Source organism: Perca flavescens, chromosome 5, assembly GCF_004354835.1.
Source record: "Perca flavescens isolate YP-PL-M2 chromosome 5, PFLA_1.0, whole genome shotgun sequence".
Lineage (NCBI taxonomy): Eukaryota > Metazoa > Chordata > Actinopteri > Perciformes > Percidae > Perca > Perca flavescens.
The window spans coordinates 16,202,181-16,225,160 of NC_041335.1; the positions used below are offsets into that span (position 1 = coordinate 16,202,181).

Sequence of the window (22,980 nt, forward strand, 5' to 3'; positions counted from 1 at the left end):
AGAGATCACATTGCAACTATATGAAAAAAAGTAATTATTTTAATGTGAAGGCAAATGTGTGTGACTTCCGGTGTCACTGTGATTGAGTCTCCATGACTTATAATTTATAACTTGACGCCGCTCTCTGTACACAGTAAAGCGTGGCTGCAGCGCCTCCCCCGACCTGAAAGAAGACAAGCTATAGTCAGTCCCATGGTCAGTCCTCTACTAGCTAACTAAACTGCGGAACTACAGCAGCCACACAGACCGTTGCTCCACATTTGTAGCGTGAAGTTGAGGTACAGGGTTAACACGAAGGCCTCCCTTATTGATCACTCTTTTGAGTAGCTTATCGACTGCAGCTAAAATAGTTAACGACAACAGTCACAAGTTGCTAGTTAAGTTAATGTTAGCAAGTGGCGTGGTTTGACAGCTAGCGCTAGCTAACTAGCTAGTCTCATTAGTATTCGACGCCAGTTTCAAAACAAAGCCCGCAAAACCGAGAAGTTGAGACTCACCTCCAGAATAGCTTGCGTCAAAACAAGCTAGCTGGGTTTGTCAACCGACGGAAGATTAATTACGCTATTCGGATTATGTTTGATGCGCTCAGTTAATGCCTAGCTAGCTAATTAACGGTAACATATTTCCCTGACGTTAAGTCTAAGTTTAAGAAGCTGTCAGCAGGTTTGTCTGTGACGCGTTTGAATTTATAACTAGCTAATTCAGCAGCTAGCGGGCAGCTAACTACGTGGTTCTGTCAATAAATTTAGGTTCACCTTGTCTTTAAAGCTTGGATTTAAATGTCCGAAAAGAGTTCATCGTCCGGTTCCGATGAGGATGTGGATCCGGAATCCGGGAAGCCTGTGGAGTTCGGAGGCGTCTTAAGCAAGGTAGGTAACGCTAAACCAGTTTGAATATTACAGTGTTTTATGCTACAGAAATAACTTCTTGTTTAGGTGCCTTGATCACACACTACTAGTCTGTGAGCATTACTAATGAGCTGCAACAGCTGAATTAATTCCAGCATAACGTTACACATCGTCCATGCATAGTTCAGCTAACTGTTTTCTTGTACATCTTGTGTGTGTTTACAGTGGACTAATTACATCCACGGGTGGCAGGACCGATGGGTCGTGTTGAAAAACAATACTTTGAGCTACTACAAGTCGGAGGATGAACGGGAATACGGCTGCAGAGGGTCTTTATGCCTCAGCAAGGCTGTTATCACAGTAAGTGTAACATCACTCTGCTGCTGTCCTTTACTCAAAGAGAAATAAGAATGATCTTAGCACCTGTCCAACATTTCATGAAAAAGGGCTCATAAGATGGGCGACCATGAAAGGTCTAATTTTCTGCGTCAGTACTCTTGGGAGTAGGGTTACCTCTCTGGCAGGTCTCAATGTTTTGATCCTGTCCACCCTGTCATTAGCATGGAGTTGAACTTTAATTCCTCCAATCCATGTTGTCAAAGATAGAAAGGTAAACATTAACTAGTAATGAGGCTGTTAGCAGACCGAGGCGTTCTTGCTCCAGCAGTATTTTGAGAACCCTCTCGTGCCTATTCCTCCATGGCAGTTATGGCATCAGCTATTTGAAATTGGTGTTCCCTACTGTTAAAAAGATAGTTTTGACCACACACTCCAGAGATCAGACCTGTATTCTCCCGATGCAGGCCCTATTATTGGTGAGATAACCCCACACCCTGGTTAAATATTCACTGTTCTTTCTCAGCATACCGTTATCAAGTACAGAGGCCAAACAAATGGTTTTACTGTGATTTGTGCAATAGGATTATATGACTCAAAACTGGATTAAAACCACCACACGAGATTATGGATAGTTGAGTCATTTGAGTGAGCATTATGCCAATTCTTGTTTGTGCAGACATGAATGGAATTCCACAAGACATTCAGAGCATTTTGTAATTGTGTTATAGCAGGCTAACTACAGCAAGAGTGTACACAGTTTAATCACACATGCTCACTAATAATTAGAGTAGTATGACCCACACTGTCACTTCTTAGTGCCTCTCCCCTCTTCCTAAATAAAGCCAGTGCTGTCTCAGGGAGACCATGGTATGAGGACTCAGGAATGCAGAAACATGCCTCTGCCTCTCTTCTTGCCTAATATCAGTCGGTTACACACTGTGTGTCTGCAAACACACTAGGCTTTCCTCATACTGAAGCAAAATGTGCAGGAAATGTAACTGTCTGGAAATTCCTATCATAGGCCCAGATCCATTATCCAAAATTTGCATCAGATTAAACGCTTGTCAGTGCATTAGTGTTTTCCTGTCAATTATGTATTTTTGTACAAAGCAAACTTGTGTTTATATTCCCTTGTCGACGGTCTATACTCCAGGAGGGGTGTCGGGCATAAATAACAAGTGTAAAAAATGATTTTAATTAAAATGCAAAAAAAAAAAATTCTAACACACTAGTTTACAGGCAACCATAGAAGAAAAACCTTGGATCTTAGATGCCTCTTTTGTGAGGAGGTAATCAGTGTTTAAATGATAATCTTCTATTTTCTAACACTGAAGATGCCACAGTCTTATACACACAAAAAAAAAGCCATTGCCCTAAGGATATTCAGTAGTGCTTACGCAAGGGGAAGGAGATTGTTCCAGGCAGAAAGAAAGATATATAAACTGGGTTGTAAAGCAGAGGTTTATGGGCCGTGTCTGATACAGCACAGTAAGATAGACTGGAATTCTCTAACCAGTAATAGCATGATGGCTGGATGCACTTGAGCTTACTATTGCACACCCCTCCTTTTATGCTGAAATTAAGAAGCTGGAGGGCATTTCTGATCTTACCTCTGTCCCTGAGGGGAAACCTTTTGCTCTGAGCTTGTCTTTGACTGTAATAGAAAGCATTTTAAGGGTCAGAGAAAAACACTCAACCCTGTCAGCATCCCAGATATGCAGCTTATGAAATGTATTATTAGTGTTAAAGTGTAAAGACCGTGTGTTCTGAGTTGTAGTGTATGTTGCTGTTGTCCGCGGCAGTGAAGAAACCAGCACATGAGCGTCATTCAGCAAATCTAATCAAACTTGGGCAACATGATGTTATGTCAGCTGACCGAGCAGCTGTGGTCTTGGTTCTAGTAAGGAGCAAAACGGGAAAGAGATTTGAGTCCACTGTGTCGTATTTCTTATTAGGAGCCTTTGCAGAACAGAGCTCTCTTCAGCTGAGTGCAGTGGTCAAATTCCAATCTCAGAGGAAACGGGAATTCTTTGGTACACGTGTTAAGGTGCCTAGTGGTTGGAGCTGGGTGGGGTGCATTGTAGAATGGGGGAGTGAAATAGTTGAAAGATTTGGCCTAATAGTTGAAGGAAAAGTTATGACGAACCAGGTTCAGGCGAAAGGCATGCTGAAAGAATATCTGTTTTTTGCACAGCTCTGCTGCAGTCGTTTAGGGTTGCGCCTGCAGACAGAAGACATCAGTTTCTAATTAAAATTCCTGTTTATTGTGTGGCAGAGGCTTTTCTAAGACTGATGGAATCCATGTGTGTCCACAATGTGTCATCGCTAGTCCGTCAGTGTCATAAACAGACCTCACAGGTAGGGCTGGGCGATATGGACCAAAAGTCATATCCCAATATATTTTGGCTGAATATCGATATACGATATATATCCCGATATTTCTTTTCCACAAACTGAGAGCAGTTCAGTCAAAGTCAAAGCCAAATATAACATGTCACAAGTAGTTTCATAGAAACAGACTATTTCAGTGAACAGTTGCAAAATCAAATGAATAAATAATAAACAGGTTATATATATCTATACAAAATATCTTCACACTTAGATTTTTGATAAATAATCATCAGTAATTTGGATATAATGACTAAGTGGGTAAAGGCAAATAATAGAACAGTTACAACATCACTTTACTGTAATGCAGCCTTTAAAACCAGGAAAAGACACTTATGGTCATATCACGATATTACGATATCCAAAATCTAAGACGATATCTAGTCTCATATCACGATATCTATATAATATCGATATATCGCCCAGCCCTACTCACAGGCATTATAGTGGGATTTTGCTCTGATCCCTCAAATATTCGATTGAAGTGAAATGTTACATTGAGATTTTGTGTTTTGGTTTCAAATACAGATATTTAATTTTGGTGATTGTGTTTCCTGACATGATACATGTGCTCTGCCTATGAATAAGCTCTCTCTTCTCTCTTTTGTAGCCTCATGAGTTTGACGAGTGTCGTTTTGACATCAGCGTCAACGACAGCGTTTGGTACATCCGAGCTGAAGATCCCGAGCACCGACTCCAGTGGATTGAGTCAATAGAGCTGCACAAGGTGAGTGGAACGAGTTTCTCTGTCTTCATAGATTATCTGGGTCTTTCTCGCTGACTCCTTTTTGCACCTTGTGATAAAGTTACTCATGGGAATTTTGCCGAAATGCAAGCAAGCCGGTTGCATTACCCTGATAAATAACTGAATACTAAAGATGCTCAGTGTGTGCCTGAATCCAGTTCCGGTTGGGCTTAGGGGTTTGTCAAGAATGAGAACAAATGTTCTTATTCCATATCGTGCCAGTTTCTTAGGCTACAATAAATATTTGACTTATTTTTTGGCTTACCTTATCGCCCACTGAACAGTGCTTTGCTGCATTGCTTTCAGGTATTTAGGTTCAATTTTGGGTCATGGTGATTTTCAGAACAGACGGTTATCTTTTTTGTTCAGTGAGCTGGGTGTGGCAGGACAGGGATTTGGACACACACAGACACAGGCCTTCACCCCTGGTATTCTATGTGAGGAATCTGTGGAGTGAGGGGGTGGGGTGGGGGTATCCCCTGTTATCAGATGCCAGGCAGCTGCTCACTCTGCAATGACATCAAGTTAACATAAACGTGCATAAAGTGTGCAAAGCACACATATGTTGTCATGGCTTACGAGTGAAGTTCTGTGCAACATTTAATGCCTTGATCTGTCCAAAACCAGCTGTTGTAGTTAGTTTAGTTTGAGTTAGTATGCTCTAAATATTAATAAACCATTTGTTTAGTTTTATTTAGATTTCATTGATATGCTTATACAGTGTTCGGCTCCACAGAAGGTACATAAACTTGGTTAATATCAGCCAGTGTGTTTGTACTACAGTTAAATCTGGTGAATTAAAGTTCTATAAGGTGTGTAATTTGGCTATTTTGGTGGGGGGAAAAAAACTGTCTAAAAAAAATACATACATTAATTACCACCTTGTGCCAACATGAGTAAATCAAAAGCATACTATTGCTATTATCAGTGCGTTTATACGTAACTGCGTTATTAGTGTGTGAGTGTATTTTACAGACGGAAATGGAAATTAAAGGAATTGATTGAAAATGAAATAATGGCTTAATAATAAACTGGTAAATATAAAATACATTTTTCAAAATCTTGGTGGCGATTTTTGCCCTTTGTCCCCACTTAATTTCTGACTTGATTATTTTACCAGAGCACAATTAATGTGAATTATGTAATGTTCCTTGCTTACGTTTTCCACAAGAAAACACGTAAGCAAGTGTTCCACCCTTAAAGGTCCCATGGCATGAAAATTTCACTTTGCGGTTTTTTAACATTTAATATGCGTTCCCCCAGCCTGCCTATGGTCCCCCAGTGGCTAGAAATGGCGATAGGTGTAAACAGAGCCCTGGGTATCCTGCTCTGCCTCTCTCCTCCTCAATAGCTACAGACACAGAAATGGCACATACTAAGGAAAGCTCATTGTGGGACTGGCTCTAGTGGCTGTAATTTTGCACCATGGATGAATTTCGGGAAAGAGACTCCAGATACCGTATTAGGGGGTCACTAAGGCCTATATGAAAGCATCCAAAGAGCACCATGTCATGGGACCTTTTTTAAAATAAAATAAAAAAACAAAAAAACAATCACTATCCTGTGACTTCTCATTAGGCCTGCTTCTCCACCAAATGGTGCTGTGGGTGGTTTTGTTAGTGCTACTGGGTGTTGGCAATTGAGTGTGAGCGACCGCAGGTCTCCAGTCCATTAACGATGGTGTGAGAGTATTTCAGGGTCATGTCTGGATTGTGACCTACAGTAACCTCAGTAAGCCTAATGCAGCACCTGCCTTACTCTGTACTGCGTTGCGGTTTTATTCCATCCTCCGCAACGCGCCATACCACACCGGGAGCATCTCAGAGGCGGAGCGTCTTGCTGCCCGACTCGCAGATTTTCTTGTCTCTAAAAGTACTTTACAGAACAATCGCGTGTTTATGGAGCTAGTATCTACCTTCCACCCCTGCAATTAAACTCCATGCCTTCTCTTTTCTGGTGTTGTCTGTGAGATCTGTGATGTCGTATTATGTTTTTCCTCCAAGATGAATATCTCATCCGTGGTGTTGTAAAGGAGACATAAACGATATTGGGCGGGGGGGCGGGGGGTTGGTAAATTGACTGGATAGTCTGGCTGTTTAACTTCCTGTCCGTCTGTCTGAACGGCCCGCTGCTCGCGTGAAAATAGACCTGGCACGTATCTTTAGCGGAGCGGAGAGGAGATCAGCTTCGCGCACGCTTCTGGGCTGGTGGACTATCAAACATTGACTTTAATGGCAGCAATTGCTCGCGGGGGTCGCAGCGCCTCCAGAACACAGTGATTACAGTGATCGGTGAGTGTGTCTGCACTGCTCCCAACTGGACAAAGAAGGACTTACATTCAATGTTCACCACTTGCATTCTGGTTTACATTTATTTTCTCAAGAGGGCATGCAACCGTGAAGCGTACCTTATTCCCAAATGGCCTTCTTTGTTGAAGCTCTGCACATTTACTTTAGATACAAATTGTGTAACACTTCACTTTTTAAAACCACTTTTTGAGGGTTACTTTTTTTTGTGCCAATTTCATACACTCATAATTTGCTAGAGCTGGGTTTATGTAATTATCTAACTACTATAATTGTGCTTTAATATGGGTCAAACTGGTCATGATTACTGCTTTTAAATGCCTTGTATAAGCCACTTTGCAACAGCAAATAACCACCACCATTGGCATATTAATATCACCAAATTAGGTTAGGTATTGTACAGGGGAAAAAAAACTGTTTTTGTGCAGGTTAATTTTATGTTTTTATGTGTGGGTGTGTGTTGGTGGTGGAAAAGTGTTGGGGACGTTAAGTGCAGCTCTTGATGAATAATGCATTTTTTTTTTATCGCCCGTTCTCACAGCAACAAAAATCAAGAGGGACACAAAACTCTTGATTATACTGAGAAGACTATTCCATTCTGTAAGATTTAGAGGGGAGATAGGGCTGGTTGTTGGCACAGTCAGAACACTATTGGTCCAGATCAGGCTTTCACAATCATCAGTAAATATCAGTTATCAGAATAAGAAAGGATAAAAGTAGAGTCAGGCAGAAGATCCAGATATATGTTGTTCAATCTCTCTCTCTCTCTCTCTCTCTCTCTCTCTCTCTCTCTCTCTCCCCCATCTCTCTCTCTATCTATCTATCTCTCTCTCTCTCTCTCTCTCTCCCCCCCATCTCTCTATCTATCTCTCTCTCTCTATCTCTCTCTCCATCTCTCTCTCTCTCTCTCTCTCTCTCTCTCTCTCTCTCTCTCTCTCTCTCTCTCTCTCTCTCTCTCTCTCTCTCTCTCTCTCTCTCTCTCTCTCTCTTATGCATATATGCATGCACTCTTCATTTTTATCCCTCTCTTGCTCTGTCTCTTACATGCAAACACACACAGTCACGGTTGCTTGCTCAGTGATGGATGCTGGACATAAACACGGACAAGATAAAAAGGTTTCGCATATCCGGGTGTGTGGTCTGTTGATGTATGTCTTTGAGTCCATTTGTGTGTCTGCGGAAGACCTGACTGAAAGCAGACCTGCTTCACTCTGCCGAGGCATTTCAAGACTCGTCTTATTGGCTCAGTCCGTCTCTTCTGCTTCACGGAGCAGCTAGTGTCTGCCACTCCCCTGACCGCTATGAAGAAAATGACTTTTTCCTCTTCCTCCTTTACCTCTCTTAAAGCTGCTTTCTTTTACTTGATGAGCTAAGCTGAGTTTTTTTCTCCACCTCCTCCTCTTCCCTTTTGTTCCTCAGTGAGGTGTGTCCAGAGAAACAGGAATACTGGATTTAAGCCTCTGAATTGTCAGAAGAGTTGAGGCAGCGTCTGGGCCATGTTGGGGCCAGCAAACCGTCGGGACTGCAGCAGTGTCCTGCTCTGCTTTGGGTGTTGGAATGGCCGAATGGTGGGCTTATAGCATGTTGGCATACTGCTTGCTTAATGTCACTCATCACTGAAGTCTTTAGTTAGTATGTCAGTGTTGTGATATGAATGATAGACATGGCTCATCTTTGCCTTCCTCCATGCAGTGCACGGCATACATTATTTTTTATTTGCATGCATGCAGTTTTTTTGCTTATGGGCTATCTTGAGAATTGAACTCATTGAAAGACATCAGTCCCTACGTTTTTATTTTTATTTTATTTTTTTAGAAATGAAGCTTGGCTATGTGCTACCAGCATTTTTAATGACTTAGGTAATTTCCCAAACAGCAATATGCTCAGATGTGTAGAAGTACTCAGTCGTTGCTATGGTCACTTGCTGTACACTCATCTCATTACCATCACAAAGCCGTGGGCACAAGATGCCATTTATTGTTTTTGTTTATGAGTGGGTTTTTAATTTGCATGGCTGTGTCATACAGCATGAGATGGCAGTCTCTGGAGTAGTCACAGATTGGTCTTCTATATTGCTTTGCCCCCTGGTCTACGCCCACACCAGCAATACGATAACAATGATTTCCGTAGCCTGTGCAAAATGTCAATCTGGTCAAAGGAATCAGATCCTTTTTGTGGAAAGGTAGCAAGACAAATTTTTCGTCCGTTGCACTTTTTGTCAAATGTTAATTTACCCAACTGACATTCTCAGCTGTTGAAATGTAGGCTGTTTGTTTGAGGACTTGATATGTTGTAGCAGAAAACATATCTTGTGGTAACACTGAGGGTGATATAGTTTAAATCAGACTATTGTATGTGTGCATTAAGAAATAAAGTTCCTATTGCACTGTAGGTATTACAAAATTACTCTGCAGACTACAAGTCAAAGTGTCAACAATCGTTGACCTCCATTTGAACTGGAAAAAAAATAAACCTACCCTTTAACAGCAAATATTGACATATTATTTTCTGTTGGCCTGGGGTCTGTTTCAGAGAGCAGGTTTAGTGACTATTAGTAAAGCCACTGTATAGCAAAGCGCCGTCAGAAGAGTGTGACTCGCTCTCAAACGTTTTTTTAAACATTTTTGTAGTGTTCCCTGGACACAAACCAGTAAGAGCCATTAAAAAGGAGTTCCACAGTATTGCAGGTGAATGATGTAAACCCTTTTTGAAATAAAAAATTATGAATTATAATTCTGTTAATGATGGTGCTGAAGCCTCAGAATGGGATTAGTAGGCCTAGGACTTTTTAACCCGCAGGATTGCACCTAAATGAAATAAATTATAGGTTCAATACCATTTCACCAGTAATATTATACTTATGATTAAATATATTAATACACCATATTGGAATGTACGCATTTACTCTGGCAGCAATTTTATCCCACGCAAATGCTCTCTTTTTTGCAAGCGCCGCTGTGTTGCTTTTTTAACTAAATACATGTTCAAAAGTATTTCCACCGCCCAGTTTGTTTGTGGTTGTTACCATGGTGAATCGTAGTATCAAGGCTCCATTCATGCTGCCTTTTTATTGTGGTGGTGCACGTGCTTAACTGTGAGTGAACCTGATTGATTGATTGATTGATTGATTGATTGATTGAACCAACTCAAATCAGCTGTGCTGGAACCAAAAACTCAGTTTCCCATCTCAGGCTAAATCAACTCAGAGTTCAGGGTTAGACTCATGCTATGTTTACACGTGGCCGACTATTTTCATAAACGGACATTTCAACCTCTCCGTTTTCAAAAATGACATCGTGCACAGCTGCCTGTTTCAGAAAAGTGTTTGTTTACACGTACCCGTGTATATATGCCGTCAACGCCGTCAAGAGCATGCCAAACCTGTAGGTGGCAGTGTAACAAGAAGCTCAAGCCCATGTTAGCCAATCAGAATCCCGAAAATAGCAACAACAGCAACGAATCACTTCCTCTCTTCTCTTCCTCACTTCCTCGGCTGCCTAAACCTCCGTTTGTCTTAGTTTACATGCAAACGTGCAAATGAGGTTTTCCAAAATCTCCACTCTGGCCGGAGGTTTTAGAAAGACTCGTTTTCTGAGGCAAATTCTGAGGCAAATTCTCCATTTGCGTGTAAACAAAGGGCACAAACGAAGGGAAATTCAAAATAACCATGTACATGTAAACAGGGCCTCAGAGTTTATTAAACCTCCTTCCTGAAACGGGCCCCTGGTCTGTAACAGTCTGCCACTATCTGTTTAACCAGTATTCAGTGTCAAATCTCTTACATTGTTCACCCTGTGGTAGTCATTGTAAGCTCCTCTGGCAGAGGGCTGTATGTGTGCATGTTTGTCACCTGATATCCTCCTCAGTTTGCTCACTGCACTCAAGAAATACCTCTGTATGCCGATAAGTAAACAGGATTAGCTTACAGTCTCTTGTTAGTTTAATAATCAAGAGGAAACTACTCCCAAAGGCCATGACCATACCTCAGCATAACCAATATTTGGAAGCAATATGCATTTACAGTGAAAATGAAAATCTTTAAATCAAAATTAAGATTTTCGAATGTTACAAAATGCAACCCAAAACTTTGTTTAGATGCTTATTATGTTAAAAACTTTCAACATAATGCACCGTAAAAGATAATCAGCTAGTGTTGTGGGTGGGACATTATGTCAGACTCAGTGGTAAGTGAAACTGAAGCAGAGGGACAGACATAGAGCTGTAGCGGCGCCAACGTTGTGCACTTTTTAAGTTATTTAACTTTATCGGTTATCAGGCAAATGAAACGCTGATACAGATAATCTGCAAACTGCCTAAAAAAAACAGCCCTTATCCCTACTTTTGCATTATTCTTTGTGGAGAAACAAATTTTTTACAGATCTGTCGATTTAAACCAACTAGTAGACAAAATAATGTGGGTGTTGGACAACTAGAGCTGGGCAATTTTTTTTTTTTTTTTTTTTTGTTGTTGTTTTTTTCCTAAAAAAATATATAATAAAAAAAAAACTTGATTTTCGATTTGATTTTTACCCCCTTCCATTTAAAACAAAATAACTGAACTGTAAATATATTTTAAAAATATATATTTATTGTATTTAATTAAAGTGCATCAACATAAACAAAATTGCAAAGGCAAACCCTTTCTCCAACTGAAAAGTCACTGTGCAGTGTGCAACAAAGATTGTTAAACATCCAAATTATTTATACTGTATTTGGACTGAAAAAAAATCGATTTTTTGAAAATATGAGTCGATTTGACCTACCAACTCGATTTTTAAATCAAATCGATTTTTTTCCCAGCCCTATGGACAACTAAGCATTTCTTTAGTCGAGGACAGCCCTATAAAACCTACCACAAGCATGTTCGGATCCTGATTCATATGTAAAAGAATTTCAGACTTTAGCCTGTCGCACTAGCTCCTCACTGGGTGAGTAAAGGTATGAATTTAAGCATGGGATTCTAATGTTAGGTCATGAATTTTGCTGTCTCTCTCTAATGTAGTGGATAACAGTCAACAGCTGCAACAAACAAGAATATTTTGCTTTGGTTGGCTTGGTTTGCATACCCTTACACTATGTATAATAAAATTATGTCACTTTGCTGTGTTGGCAGGCCCTGGCATCACCCAGTCATAAGTTGGCTGTTAAATGGAACAAATGCAGTCACTGCCACTCCCTCTCTCCCTCCCTAATGCCAGGCCATACAGTAGTAGTATCTGTTTTATAAAACCATGTACAGTCTACTGTATATACTGAAAGGTACAATGGTATTTTCCTCCAGAAAGTCACAGTCAAGCCTAGATCTCCCAACTCTGGGATGCAGTGTAATTTATTTCCACTGTTCCTCAACCACCTAGTACCAGGTCTACTGGCAGGGTTGATAGCTCATGTGTCTGTTTGTCAGCCCCAGTCCTTTTAGCTGACTGTTTGTCTGTGTATGTGTAGGCCCTGCTCTGGTTGAACACAGCATTACTCAGTGCTGCTGACTGCAAGAATTGATCTCTCTCTGTCCTGTTTTTTTATGATCTGTAAAAAAAATTGTGATTGTTTAATGTGTTTTGTTCACACAGTGATCTGATGTTCCTTTTCCTCTCTTATCATCCATATCATACTTTCTCTTTCCCTCATTTTATTCTCTTTTTCCTTTGATCCCTCTCCCTCCGGATTTCAGGCAGAGTCTGGTTATGGTTCAGAAACCAGTCTCAGGCGTCATGGTTCCATGTTGTCTCTCACATCAGCAGCCAGTGCCTTGTCTGCCACATCCACATCCTCCTTCAAGGTAAACAACATGATCGCCTGAGAGTATGACAATGTTTGGCCCTATCGGATCATGTCAAATTCTCAGTCCCTTGCTGCCCTTTCTGAAATAGTTGCATCTACACACATTTCAACTTCGGCCACATATATAAAAGCACCTTATGAAAATACAAGCTAAAGGCTAGATCTGTAGTTGTAAGAAATATTTTTTTGTTGTGAGGGCCTTGCCTTTTGGTTAAAATGGAGAACTGACATCAATCGTCTTTCCCCTGACAGCTCTTGATTGTGTCTCTTTACTTCTGTTTCTCTCTGCTCAGAAAGGGCACAGGTTACGTGAGAAGCTAGCAGAAATGGAAACCTTCCGGGACATTCTGTGCAGACAAGTGGACACCCTGCAGAAATACTTTGACACCTGTGCGGACGTTGTCTCCAAAGATGAATTTCAGAGAGACAAAGGTAACCTGTCCCATAAATACACTTTTATGGAGCTTGTATTGTGTCAGAGATTCATTTTAAATAGGTTAGATTTTAATTAATTATTTCATTAATTCAGTTCAGTTTTACCAATTAATTTAAAGATGGGGCTTTACTTGGTTCATGCACTATGAGAGTTGAAGGAGAGTTGTTGGTAAGACTCGATTAAGAAAGGAAACAAAAGTCAATATCCACTTACAATGCACTTTGTTGGCGGTCTTCAAAATCACTTTCATATTAAACTTGCTCTATAATGCATACCTGCAAACTTGTCGCTTTTCGGCGAAAATCACCATTTTGAATGGGAAAATGTAATCCACGTGAATCGTGTGGATCCAAAGAGTTTTTATTTTGGGGGTCCGAGACCCGGTGCTAATACGGCACCGGTGCCTTAACGACCGTTATCTACCGGACCGAATAGCAATGCGGATTTTGGTGCCTTTTTTAGGGGCCACCTTTTTCAGCCCTTCTGAGTTTGCAGGTGTGATAATGTAGGTTAAACAAACATGAAGTTTAATCTGAATGATGCTTTTGCTAGAAATGTAGTATTGCGTGTTAAACAATTGTCCAATTAAGAAAAAGTATCAACTCTGGAGGTGTAACTATACATGTTGAATAGGTTTGAACATGTTAAACTATACTCTATTATCTGTATGTCCAGGTTTAGGTATTTATGCCATTTATAATTTGGTTAGCTGGACAGATGGTAAATACAGATTGCTTTTGCTTTCTTACCAGTACTAGAGGAGGACGAAGATGACTTTCCTACCACTACAAGACCCAATGGCGAATATAATCACAACAACAATGGCAGTAAAGAGAAATGTAAGTTTACCTGCAGATGCAGACCATTGCTTTATTTCAAAGTATCTTTGAAAAAAAAGAATTGGTTGCTTGGCCTTAAAATAAAGCTAGAAAGTAAGAAAGAATTTCTGAACAAGTTATTTCTTTGTTTCTGCCTGTGCCAGTGTGCCCCCCTGCCAGTCCCAAATGTATGAATGGAGTAGACTTCAAGGGTGAGGCCATCACCTTTAAGGCCACCACAGCAGGCATCCTCTCTACGTTGTCCCACTGCATCGAACTGATGGTCAAACAAGAGGACAGCTGGCAGAAGAGACTGGACAAGGTATGGTTTTGCGCTCTACATACAGCGATTCAAATAAATGTCACTCACAGTGTGCTAATAACATCTTGAGTAGGTCCGGATTCCATCCAGTTGTCCGACCCACATGATGCACAAGATGGCAGCACGCTGTGCGCAAAAGACGCCACATGCAGTAGCACACTGTTGTACGACCGCTGAAGTCAGCGGCAAGCCGTCTGCAGCAGGCTACCGGTGTCTATATGGAAATGGATACCTTTGCCATATATTACAACCAAAGTTGTCTTCTTCATTTCCCTAGAGTCAATGACACAAGAGGATATCCTACAGGAACACCGTTGCAAATTGTGCAAGCCGTCTGTAGCGGTTTACCGGCATCTATTTGGATATTAATACCGTGCCATACCCTTACCACCTTGCCTTAATGGTACAGTCTGCTCTTGGAGTGTATTTCACCAATGTTTCTGTGGCAGGTGTATTGCTCTGGACCTAAGGAAGCGCAGCGTCGAGTTTGTAGTTTGGATCGTCCCGTTGGCTCTGAAACCAGAAGCACAAATGCACTTGTTGCCTATAATGAGCTTTAACCCTTTTGTTATTCGATAGTTTAGTTTTTTGTGGTGGTTGGAGTTCCCATATCACTCTTCCAGTCATTGATTTTGCTTTATCTAGAGAGCTGCCTGTGTCTTTTAAAGGTGTGCTCTAAAGAGCACCTCATTCTTACATCTTGATCAGTTTAGTTGAAGTTGTCAAACCAGTTTTTTTCTGTGTGTGTGTGGGAAGGTGTGCTGCCCAACCCTAAAAACAAAAGCCGGGAAATGCTTTCAGTTAGGCAGACTGCTCTAGTGAAACTACCTCAATCTTATCGGTGTTCGGTTATGTGTGTGAAGTGTAGCTGCGGATGTGGAGTAGGGAAATATAAATCGTGCAGAACACACTCTCAAAAGGAACAAAACAGGCCCGCTCCGACTCGTACAAATTGAGAGTGAATTAGAAAAATGACTGCTAAGACTTCATGGTGCAATTTGTGGAAGCCTTCGCTACAAAAGAGGACAGAGCAGCTCAAATTCCAGACTCAGAGATGGATACCTCTACAGACTTGCAGCCTCTTCTTTAAAGTAGGTCTTGGTTTGCCTTTCTGTCTAGTAGTTACACACAGCTGACAGCAGGATCACCTCCTGTTGTTTTTCGACAAGCTTGTCCACACAACGGTGTACAGTTTTAGTTTCATTGTCTCTTTCTGTCTAGTTTCTCTCCAATTAAGTATTTCTGAGAGAACGCTATTGTTTTTAGTATGCTTGTGGCCACACTTGCTTTAGTTTGCTAGTGGAATATTGTTGAGTGGGTGGTTTCAGTCTACATAGTACATTTTATTGTATATTGATTAATTTGTTCTCACAGAGACAAGAATGAAGTGTGTTTATTGGCCTCTGGCAGGGACTGAGACATTAGGTAAAACCTGTTTGAGAGCGCACACAGCTGAATGATGTGGTGGGTCTGCCCTGTTGTTTTCGACCTCTCTTTTCTTCCTCTTTCGTTGTGACTTATTATCTACTGTAATCAGATGAAAGGAGTATTGTCACTGGGGCGGAGAGTTTTCTGACTCTCTAACACTTAATTCTGTTTGTTTGTCTAAATTTTGAAGAATCAGCAGATCTCTTTTTAAATGCAGCACAGATGTGTTAATGGGCGTTTTCTATTTGCATGCTGTCACTGTTATTAATTGTTTAATACAGTTGCTCTAGCAACACTTCACTGCTCTCTCTGTGTGTTCAGGAGCTCGAGAAGAGGAGGAGGGTAGAAGATGCCTACAAGTCTGCTATGTACGAAATGAAGAAAAAGTCGCACTACGGAGGCCCAGACTACGAGGCAAGATGATATTGGATTTAAAAAAAAAAAATAGATTAGAAACAGCTGGATGGACCACATCAGAATGATTTCCTGACTTTTCCTCATGTCTCCCAGCTTGTGCATTTTTATCATTCTGTAATTTTTTCGGGCTGTTCTCACAGGATTCTTATATTGCTGACATTTACTTTCCACAGGAGGGGCCCAACAGTCTGATCAATGAGGATGAGTTCTTTGACGCGGTGGAAGCCGCACTGGACAGACAGGACAAGATAGAGGAGCAGGTGTGATGGACATCTAAACTTGCTCAATCAAAATGTCCTGTCCAGTTTGGATGCATAAAGCAATTACATAGAGTCTAGAAGGCACATTGAATCTCTCCTGTCCCCGACTTTAGCATCTTTCTCTCTAGGAAACGCATTTAAAACAAATACAAATGAACTGAAGCATACAGTATACACAAGGATGTTGCCTTTCTCTGTCCCATCTTCTTAATCTTCTTCTCTCTCACCAAACTCCCCCTCAGTGCCAGTCGGAGAAGGTCAGGATACCTCGTCGAGCTCTGGTTCCTCCAGGAGACATCTACTCCACCATCGGTACACACAGATTTGCCACCAAGGTGCTCAACACATTTCTTAGTTTCTCTTTAATGTACATCTTGTTTCTGTTCCGCTTCGTTCTAATTTAAGGCTATCGGTTGCTACTGTTTGCAATCTGTCATCGTTCCTCCAGTCTACAGCGTGGTCATCTTACAACCAGTGTGTCCTGTCTATAAAGGTCTCCAACTGTAGCTTGTGTGCTTCTCGTAATGTGTCCATGCTTCACCTTAATCTGTTCACACCGAGAATCAGTGCTTACTGCAATCATGTGCGCGCTTATATAACATCTTCCTATGAAATGCTTCTTGAACAGGTTGTGATTGCGTACTTGTGACTGCTGCAGGGTGCCTTTTTTCTGTTTTGTTCCTTATTCCCTTCTGTTTCAATCTTCCTCTCTGCTGTACAGCCCCATAGCCCTTCTTCTTCCCTCTCCTCCGTTGAGCTTGTCAGTGCTTCAGATGACATTCACAGATTCAGCCCTCAGGTACTGTATTTGGTCAACAGCAAGCACCTGTATCTGCAGGAGGATTCAAACGCCTACTGCTTTCCACCGCAGAGCATGAGCAGATGATGAGCAGATGCATGAGAATGTCTACTAACCAGCCTCTCCAGGATTTCACAAATGTTTCTTGTGCTTTGTGTAGCATGTTATAGTAGGTTTTTACTCCAAAGCCTTTATAGTATTATTTGATGCACTAAGACAAAAAAAAAACCTGACTGGACAAAATTCCTGGAGGTTGTCTTCATCACAAAACGGTTGTCGTCATACCACTGAAAGGAAAATGTGAATGTAGTGCTGCATGACTGGAATCCAGTGAAAGCTCCTCTCCTCACATCACTCGGTCTTCCACAGCATGAGCAGGCATGTCTGGCTATACGCTGTGTTCTTAATGCATTGTTGGGATGTTGAATAACACCCCCAAGCAGGATCAAGTGTGTTGTCCTGTATGTGGCTAATGTATTTGCTTAAAGAATTCCTAAGATTCTGAGAGGGAAATTTTTACTGTTTTCCTTTTTTATGATCTTATCAAAAACCTCTGTAATAAAATACACAAACACAGGTGCCAGGTGCGTTGATTGCTCCAGACAACAAATCATTAAACCTGAGCATAGCTTCCCTAGTACAATGTATTCTTCTTCTCCCCAAACTGTGTCACTTTCTAACGTTCATTTAATCAATACCTGTCCGTCTCTTAGGTGGAGGAGATGGTGCAGAATCATATGACTTACTCTCTTCAGGATGTGGGCGGAGATGCCAACTGGCAGCTGGTAATAGAAGAAGGAGAGATGAAGGTGAGTACAGAGCAGAGAAGCTGCTTATGAATCATTTCCCTCGATTCCTAGCTGTGAATATTTGAGTTTTGCACTTTTTGAAAAGTCCTGCGGTTGCAGTAGAAGCACTGGTAACACATTTATCAGCTAGCGGAGGCGAATCCTTCAAATAAGTATTCAGTACTTTATGAAAGGGAAAAAAAATCAACCCAGGTTATCAGCCACTGGTGGAATTGGAGGATCCTTCAAGATTTATTTTGCAATGATTTTGGGTATACGTTTATTGTAAAGATATAACTTTATATTTGTTTTGTCTAACGCTCTGCACATTGTGTGACAGGTGTACAGGAGAGAAGTCGAGGAGAACGGTATTGTGCTGGATCCTCTCAAAGCTACGCATTCTGTGAAGGGGGTGACGGGACACGAGGTCTGCCACTACTTCTGGGACACGGCTGTCCGAATGGACTGGGAGAGTAAGTCACTATTTCACAAGTCCCCATCATATCAACACTGTTTGACTTTCTCAGTTTTAATGCCGTGACCCGAGCAAACTCTCCTTCCCTCCCTCAGCCACCATTGAGAATTTTAACGTTGTGGAAACTCTCTCTGATAATGCCGTCATCGTTTACCAGACTCACAAGGTGAATTGACTTCTCGGTGGTTTTCGATGTTGCTGAAACACATTGCACGTTTGATCAGTGACATTCTGCAGCCGGTTTGATTGCCAGCTGAATGCCTCCGGTTGTGTTTCAGAGAGTGTGGCCTGCCTCTCAGAGAGACGTGCTCTATCTGTCAGCCATCAGGAAGATCTTGGCAACAAACGAAAATGATCCTGACACATGGCTGGTCTGCAACTTCTCTGTTGACCACGACAATGCCCTTGTAAGATTACTACATTACACCGGTTACTATCATGCAGTAAAGCGAGTGCAATCTATGAGAACACCCCTTAGTCAAACAAGACTTTTTTGTGGGGCCCATTTATCAGTAAATGGTAGAAAGAATAGTTTAAGACCTCTTAATCCTAGTTACTGTCAAATTAGCTACAGTGAGATTGTTTTCATTTACATTTTTGTTCTACTTCCAGCCCACAAACAGGTGCGTTCGTGCCAAAATCAATGTTGCTATGATCTGCCAAACGCTGGTCAGCCCACCAGAGGGTGATAAAGAGATCAGCAGAGACAACATCCTTTGTAAGATCACCTACGTTGCCAATGGTAAGTGCCTCTCCAGCCTAATAAGGTTTTGATATCAGTGCATATGCCCTAAGCAAGATAACAAAGCCTCTCTATTATCATCATCATCATCATCATCAGTCTAGCTACACTCCACCTATACATACCTCAAAAAGATGATATGCTGTTAAGCTGAGTCCTTAATCAATTTGGGTCAAAATGTTATTTCTTGTCTACAGACAGTCCATACTAATATATAATTCAAACCTACTGAATTATCTAAACTACAGGGGAGAGATTAAAGAAAGCATTAATGATATCGCTTAATACTAGACTATCTGATATTCAGGCTAATGCACTGGCATAATGGTAAAGATATATTGTGTTTTTGAATAACTTTCTAAGGCCAGCAGAAAAGACCTCAGGAGCTCAACTGTCCCATCAGCCTAAATAAATACGGCTTAAATGTTTACTTGAGGTGGATGTTTTTTTTGACTTGCGATCTGTTTTAACCGTCAAAAAATAGCCACAGGTCACATAAGGGCTTAAAAGAAAACAAGGGGATTTAGTAGATCTAATGTATATGGACCCATTGTAGCAATCTCTTGTGTCAATTTAGTTTTAATGCTGTCAGAAAACTGCCTGTATCTGGCTCGTTTTTTGTTTTTCTTTGAATAATAATGCAACTGAGTTGCTATTGTTTGTATCACTTTTTTTTTTTTTTTTTTTTATTCAGAACAACCTTATTTCAGCCAATATATCTGCTAATTGGCCTTTGTATAGCTCTTAGCTGGCACAAGAGTTAGACTGCCTAAGTGCTTGTGTCTTTGAGTTGTCTGTCCAGACTTGCACAGCTTCTCCCCTGACTTCCTTTAGACGAGTTTATTGTAACATAAAGCATTGCTGCAGAAGGAATCCTGAGCCAGTTTATTGTTAGAGAAGCCAAGCAGGTCATGGAAGTTCCTTTTTAAAAAAAAAAAAAAAAAAAAAAAAAAAAAAAAAAAAAAGAATTAAATAGCATTACATCCTCACCACTAGATGGCACCCTAGACCTCTGTTTGTGTACGACACATATGTACACTGTTACACTGTGGGTGTATGACTACAAGTTTTATCATATATTAGCACGTAGACACACTTAACCTGATGGTTTATGTCTGTGTGGCTGCAGTAAACCCAGGAGGCTGGGCTCCAGCCTCAGTCCTCAGAGCAGTGGCCAAGAGAGAGTATCCCAAGTTCCTCAAGCGCTTCACCTCCTACGTCCAGGAGAAAACTGCTGGGAAGCCCATCCTCTTCTGAACGCAAAGAGGTAACCAGTAACCCAGACACATCTTGTTTTACAACGGAGCGAGCAACTAAACTGATAGGTAGAACATTCATTACACTGCAAATGGATGGTATATCTATTGACTGGTGCTTTTTATATGTAATTTTGAACAATGAGAAAGCCAGCAAATGTACAGAATCTGTTATTATTTCAGTTTAATTTCCGGGATATTGACTTGTCATCTTCCTTTTTGTTTCAGGCTTGCGGTGGGCCAAGGTTGTCCCACTGGAGAGACTACATTGTTCAGCCTTTAATCGGCTGTCAAAGACTACATGACCCATTCATTTGTCAATTAGAATGTTAAACTACTACAAACTACTACATGCAGGACACTATATCATCCAGGACGGCCTACGGGGGACACCTGCTTGTAGAAGAGACTGGTTTTACGGCTTTAATCGATCAGTAGTTGTCATCCCAGCCGCATTGTCATGGCTCAACGCCACCTGTTGGTCATGGGTACATTTGGATGTAAATTCAAGAGTTTTTTTCAGTGGTTTTCGAATTGTTGTTACCGATTATTTGCTTCTTTTTTTTGTAAATTGTTTTGTACATTTCTTATGATTATATACTTCTTGACTCTTTTTTGGATTTGCTTTAATCACTAGTATTACAGCTACTTGTGTTGCTGCTGCTGCTAAAGTAACTACCATGAGAGAGGAAAGTAGATATTGACAGGAAAAGCATTGATGAGGTGTGTGTGTCTTTTTCTTGCCTTCTCCTGTCCCTCTAGTGATGACTCTCTTTGCAGTTTGATGGGGGGCCAGAGCCTAAAGCTTTGAAATCTTTATATTTCTTGATTGTTATGAGGTAACTTTCAGAGAGCACCAGGGACACAATGCATTGTACAGAGAAAACAGAATACGTTTTCAGTTAGTTTATCAATGTGCAAAATGTGAATTGACTGTTAAATGCTTGAATTTGATTACAGTAATGGGCCAAGGAAACCTGGAGTGGGAGATAAAGAGCATTTGCGAAGTCTAAAGTCATGTCGCGACAATATTTTGACATGGTTAAAGCGATGATCAATAATTAGATATCAATGATGTAGTTGACGGTGGTCAGTAGATGCTAAGTTGCGGCCTATTGTCTTGAACCTCCACGTAACACACGGTTTACGGCAGATATTTTCAAATGGCCAGCCATAGTGTCTGATGTACAGATTCCTCTCTTTCATTGAGAGACAAGTGGATACATTTTGTGTCAGGTTTGTAAATTAGTCCCGCTGCTATTGTGCAGCATAAGGTTTAAGTTGTAAAATGTAGAGTAGGATATCATCTACACCCTAGACGTTTTTTAGTCATACTCTACATTACATTTCACATGCCACACTACAGTGCAGTGGCCTCCTGCCCTTTGACTGATAAACTACCCCCAGAATGCCTTAGACACCAGGATGAATCCTAAAAATCCTGGTTTGGTTACCTTAAACTGTTCAGCCACCAGATGTGCATTTATCAACACTGAAAATAAGCAGGCGGGTGGGGGCGGGTGAGGAATGGGCGATACAAAGGGTCAGCATTTCACATCATCTTACCTCAAAATTGAAATTTACCCTAGATTGTGTTTGATGGCATCAAAAGTTGGGAGTTTTGTAATCTGTAGATCTGCATGGTTGAAAATTTACCATCCGATTTTCGGTCTAAGGGGTCAGAGGTTAGGAAGGATCTGGATAATTGTTTTGCTGATGATTACAAGAGCTAGATCTACGAGCGATGTCAGCGGAAGAATGCATTTAGTGTTTTTAATTTTGATATTTTGTCAGTAATTTACACACTTTGTATATTTCTAAGTTGTACATTAGAAGTGTTATTATTTGCACTAAATGTAATGCAATTTGACAATGTTCTGTAAATTAAAATTGTTACACAGAAGCAAGTGCAGTGTACTGTTTTAGTGGCACTGCTGGGAAGGTAAGGGTCATTTCTTCCAAAAAAAAAAGAAAATCTGTGTGTATATACACTCACCTAAAGGATTATTAGGAACACCCTACTAATACTGTGTTTGACCCCCCTTTCGCCTTCAGAACTGCCTTTTAGTACAGTGAACTCATTGTCATGTTCAAGAAACCAATTTGAGCTTTGTGACATGGTGCATTATCCTGCTGGAAGTAGCCATCAGAGGATGGGTACATGGTGGTCATAAAGGGCTGGACATGGTCAGAAACTATGCTCAGGTAGGCTGTGGCATTTAAACGATGCCCAATTGGTAGTAAGGGGCCTAAAGTGTGCCGAAAAAACATCCCTCCCACCATTACATCACCACCACCAGCCTGCCCAGTGGTAACAAGGCATGACGGTACATGTTCTCATTCTGTTTACGCCAAATTCTGGCTCTACCATCTGAATGTCTCAACAGAAATTGAGACTCATCAGACCAGGCAACATTTATACCGTCTTCAACTGTCCAATTTTGGTGTGCTCATGCAAATTGTAGCCTAATTTTTCTATTTTTAGTGGAGATGAGTGGTACCAGGTGGGGTCTTCTGCTGGTGTAGCCCATCCACCTCAAGGTTGTGCGTGTTGTGGCTTCACAAATGCTTTGCTGAATACCTCGGTTGTAACGAGTGGTTATTTGAGTCAAAGTTGATCTTCTATCAGCTGGAATCACTCAGCCCATTCTCCTCTGACCTCTAGCATCAACAAAGCATTTTCGCCCCCCAAGACTGCAAGCATAATGGATGTTTTTCCTTTTTCAGACCATTCTTTGTAATCCCTAGAAATGGTTGTGGGTGAAAATCCCAGTAACTGAGCAGATTGGAAAATACTGAGACCAGCCCGTCTTGCACCAACAACCATGCAAC

At 41.1% G+C, this 22,980-nt stretch overlaps 1 protein-coding gene across 7 annotated transcripts; it reads left to right on the forward strand.

Annotated features, from left to right (window-relative positions):
* Nucleotides 1-70: 70 nt before the first annotated feature.
* On the forward strand, nucleotides 71-22,051 carry cert1 (ceramide transporter 1). 7 transcript variants are annotated; one of them, XM_028578226.1, is made up of 19 exons: nucleotides 71-663; nucleotides 750-869; nucleotides 1,074-1,208; nucleotides 4,186-4,302; nucleotides 12,298-12,405; nucleotides 12,701-12,839; nucleotides 13,596-13,682; nucleotides 13,826-13,983; nucleotides 15,733-15,825; nucleotides 16,002-16,088; nucleotides 16,331-16,423; nucleotides 16,810-16,887; nucleotides 17,601-17,696; nucleotides 18,016-18,148; nucleotides 18,246-18,316; nucleotides 18,429-18,557; nucleotides 18,763-18,892; nucleotides 20,022-20,159; nucleotides 20,377-22,051. In XM_028578226.1, exons 2-18 carry the CDS (start codon nucleotides 780-782, stop codon nucleotides 20,147-20,149), a joined length of 1,872 nt encoding a protein of 623 aa, XP_028434027.1. In that variant the 5' UTR covers nucleotides 71-663; nucleotides 750-779; the 3' UTR covers nucleotides 20,150-20,159; nucleotides 20,377-22,051. The 7 variants fall into 7 exon arrangements, with proteins under 7 accessions (XP_028434027.1, XP_028434028.1, XP_028434029.1 ...); XM_028578227.1 differs by having other exon boundaries at nucleotides 71-278; XM_028578228.1 differs by having other exon boundaries at nucleotides 71-278; nucleotides 769-869.
* Nucleotides 22,052-22,980: the final 929 nt, after the last annotated feature.

Excerpts from the sequence above, each read along its gene's own strand:
- cert1 (XM_028578226.1), top strand. The coding sequence starts at position 780 with ATGTCCGAAAAGAGTTCATCGTCCGGTTCCGATGAGGATGTGGATCCG. Across the intron at positions 1,209-4,185 it reads TCAGCAAGGCTGTTATCACA|CCTCATGAGTTTGACGAGTG; the intron begins GTAAGTGTAACA and ends TCTCTTTTGTAG. Across the intron at positions 16,089-16,330 it reads AGGACAAGATAGAGGAGCAG|TGCCAGTCGGAGAAGGTCAG; the intron begins GTGTGATGGACA and ends ACTCCCCCTCAG.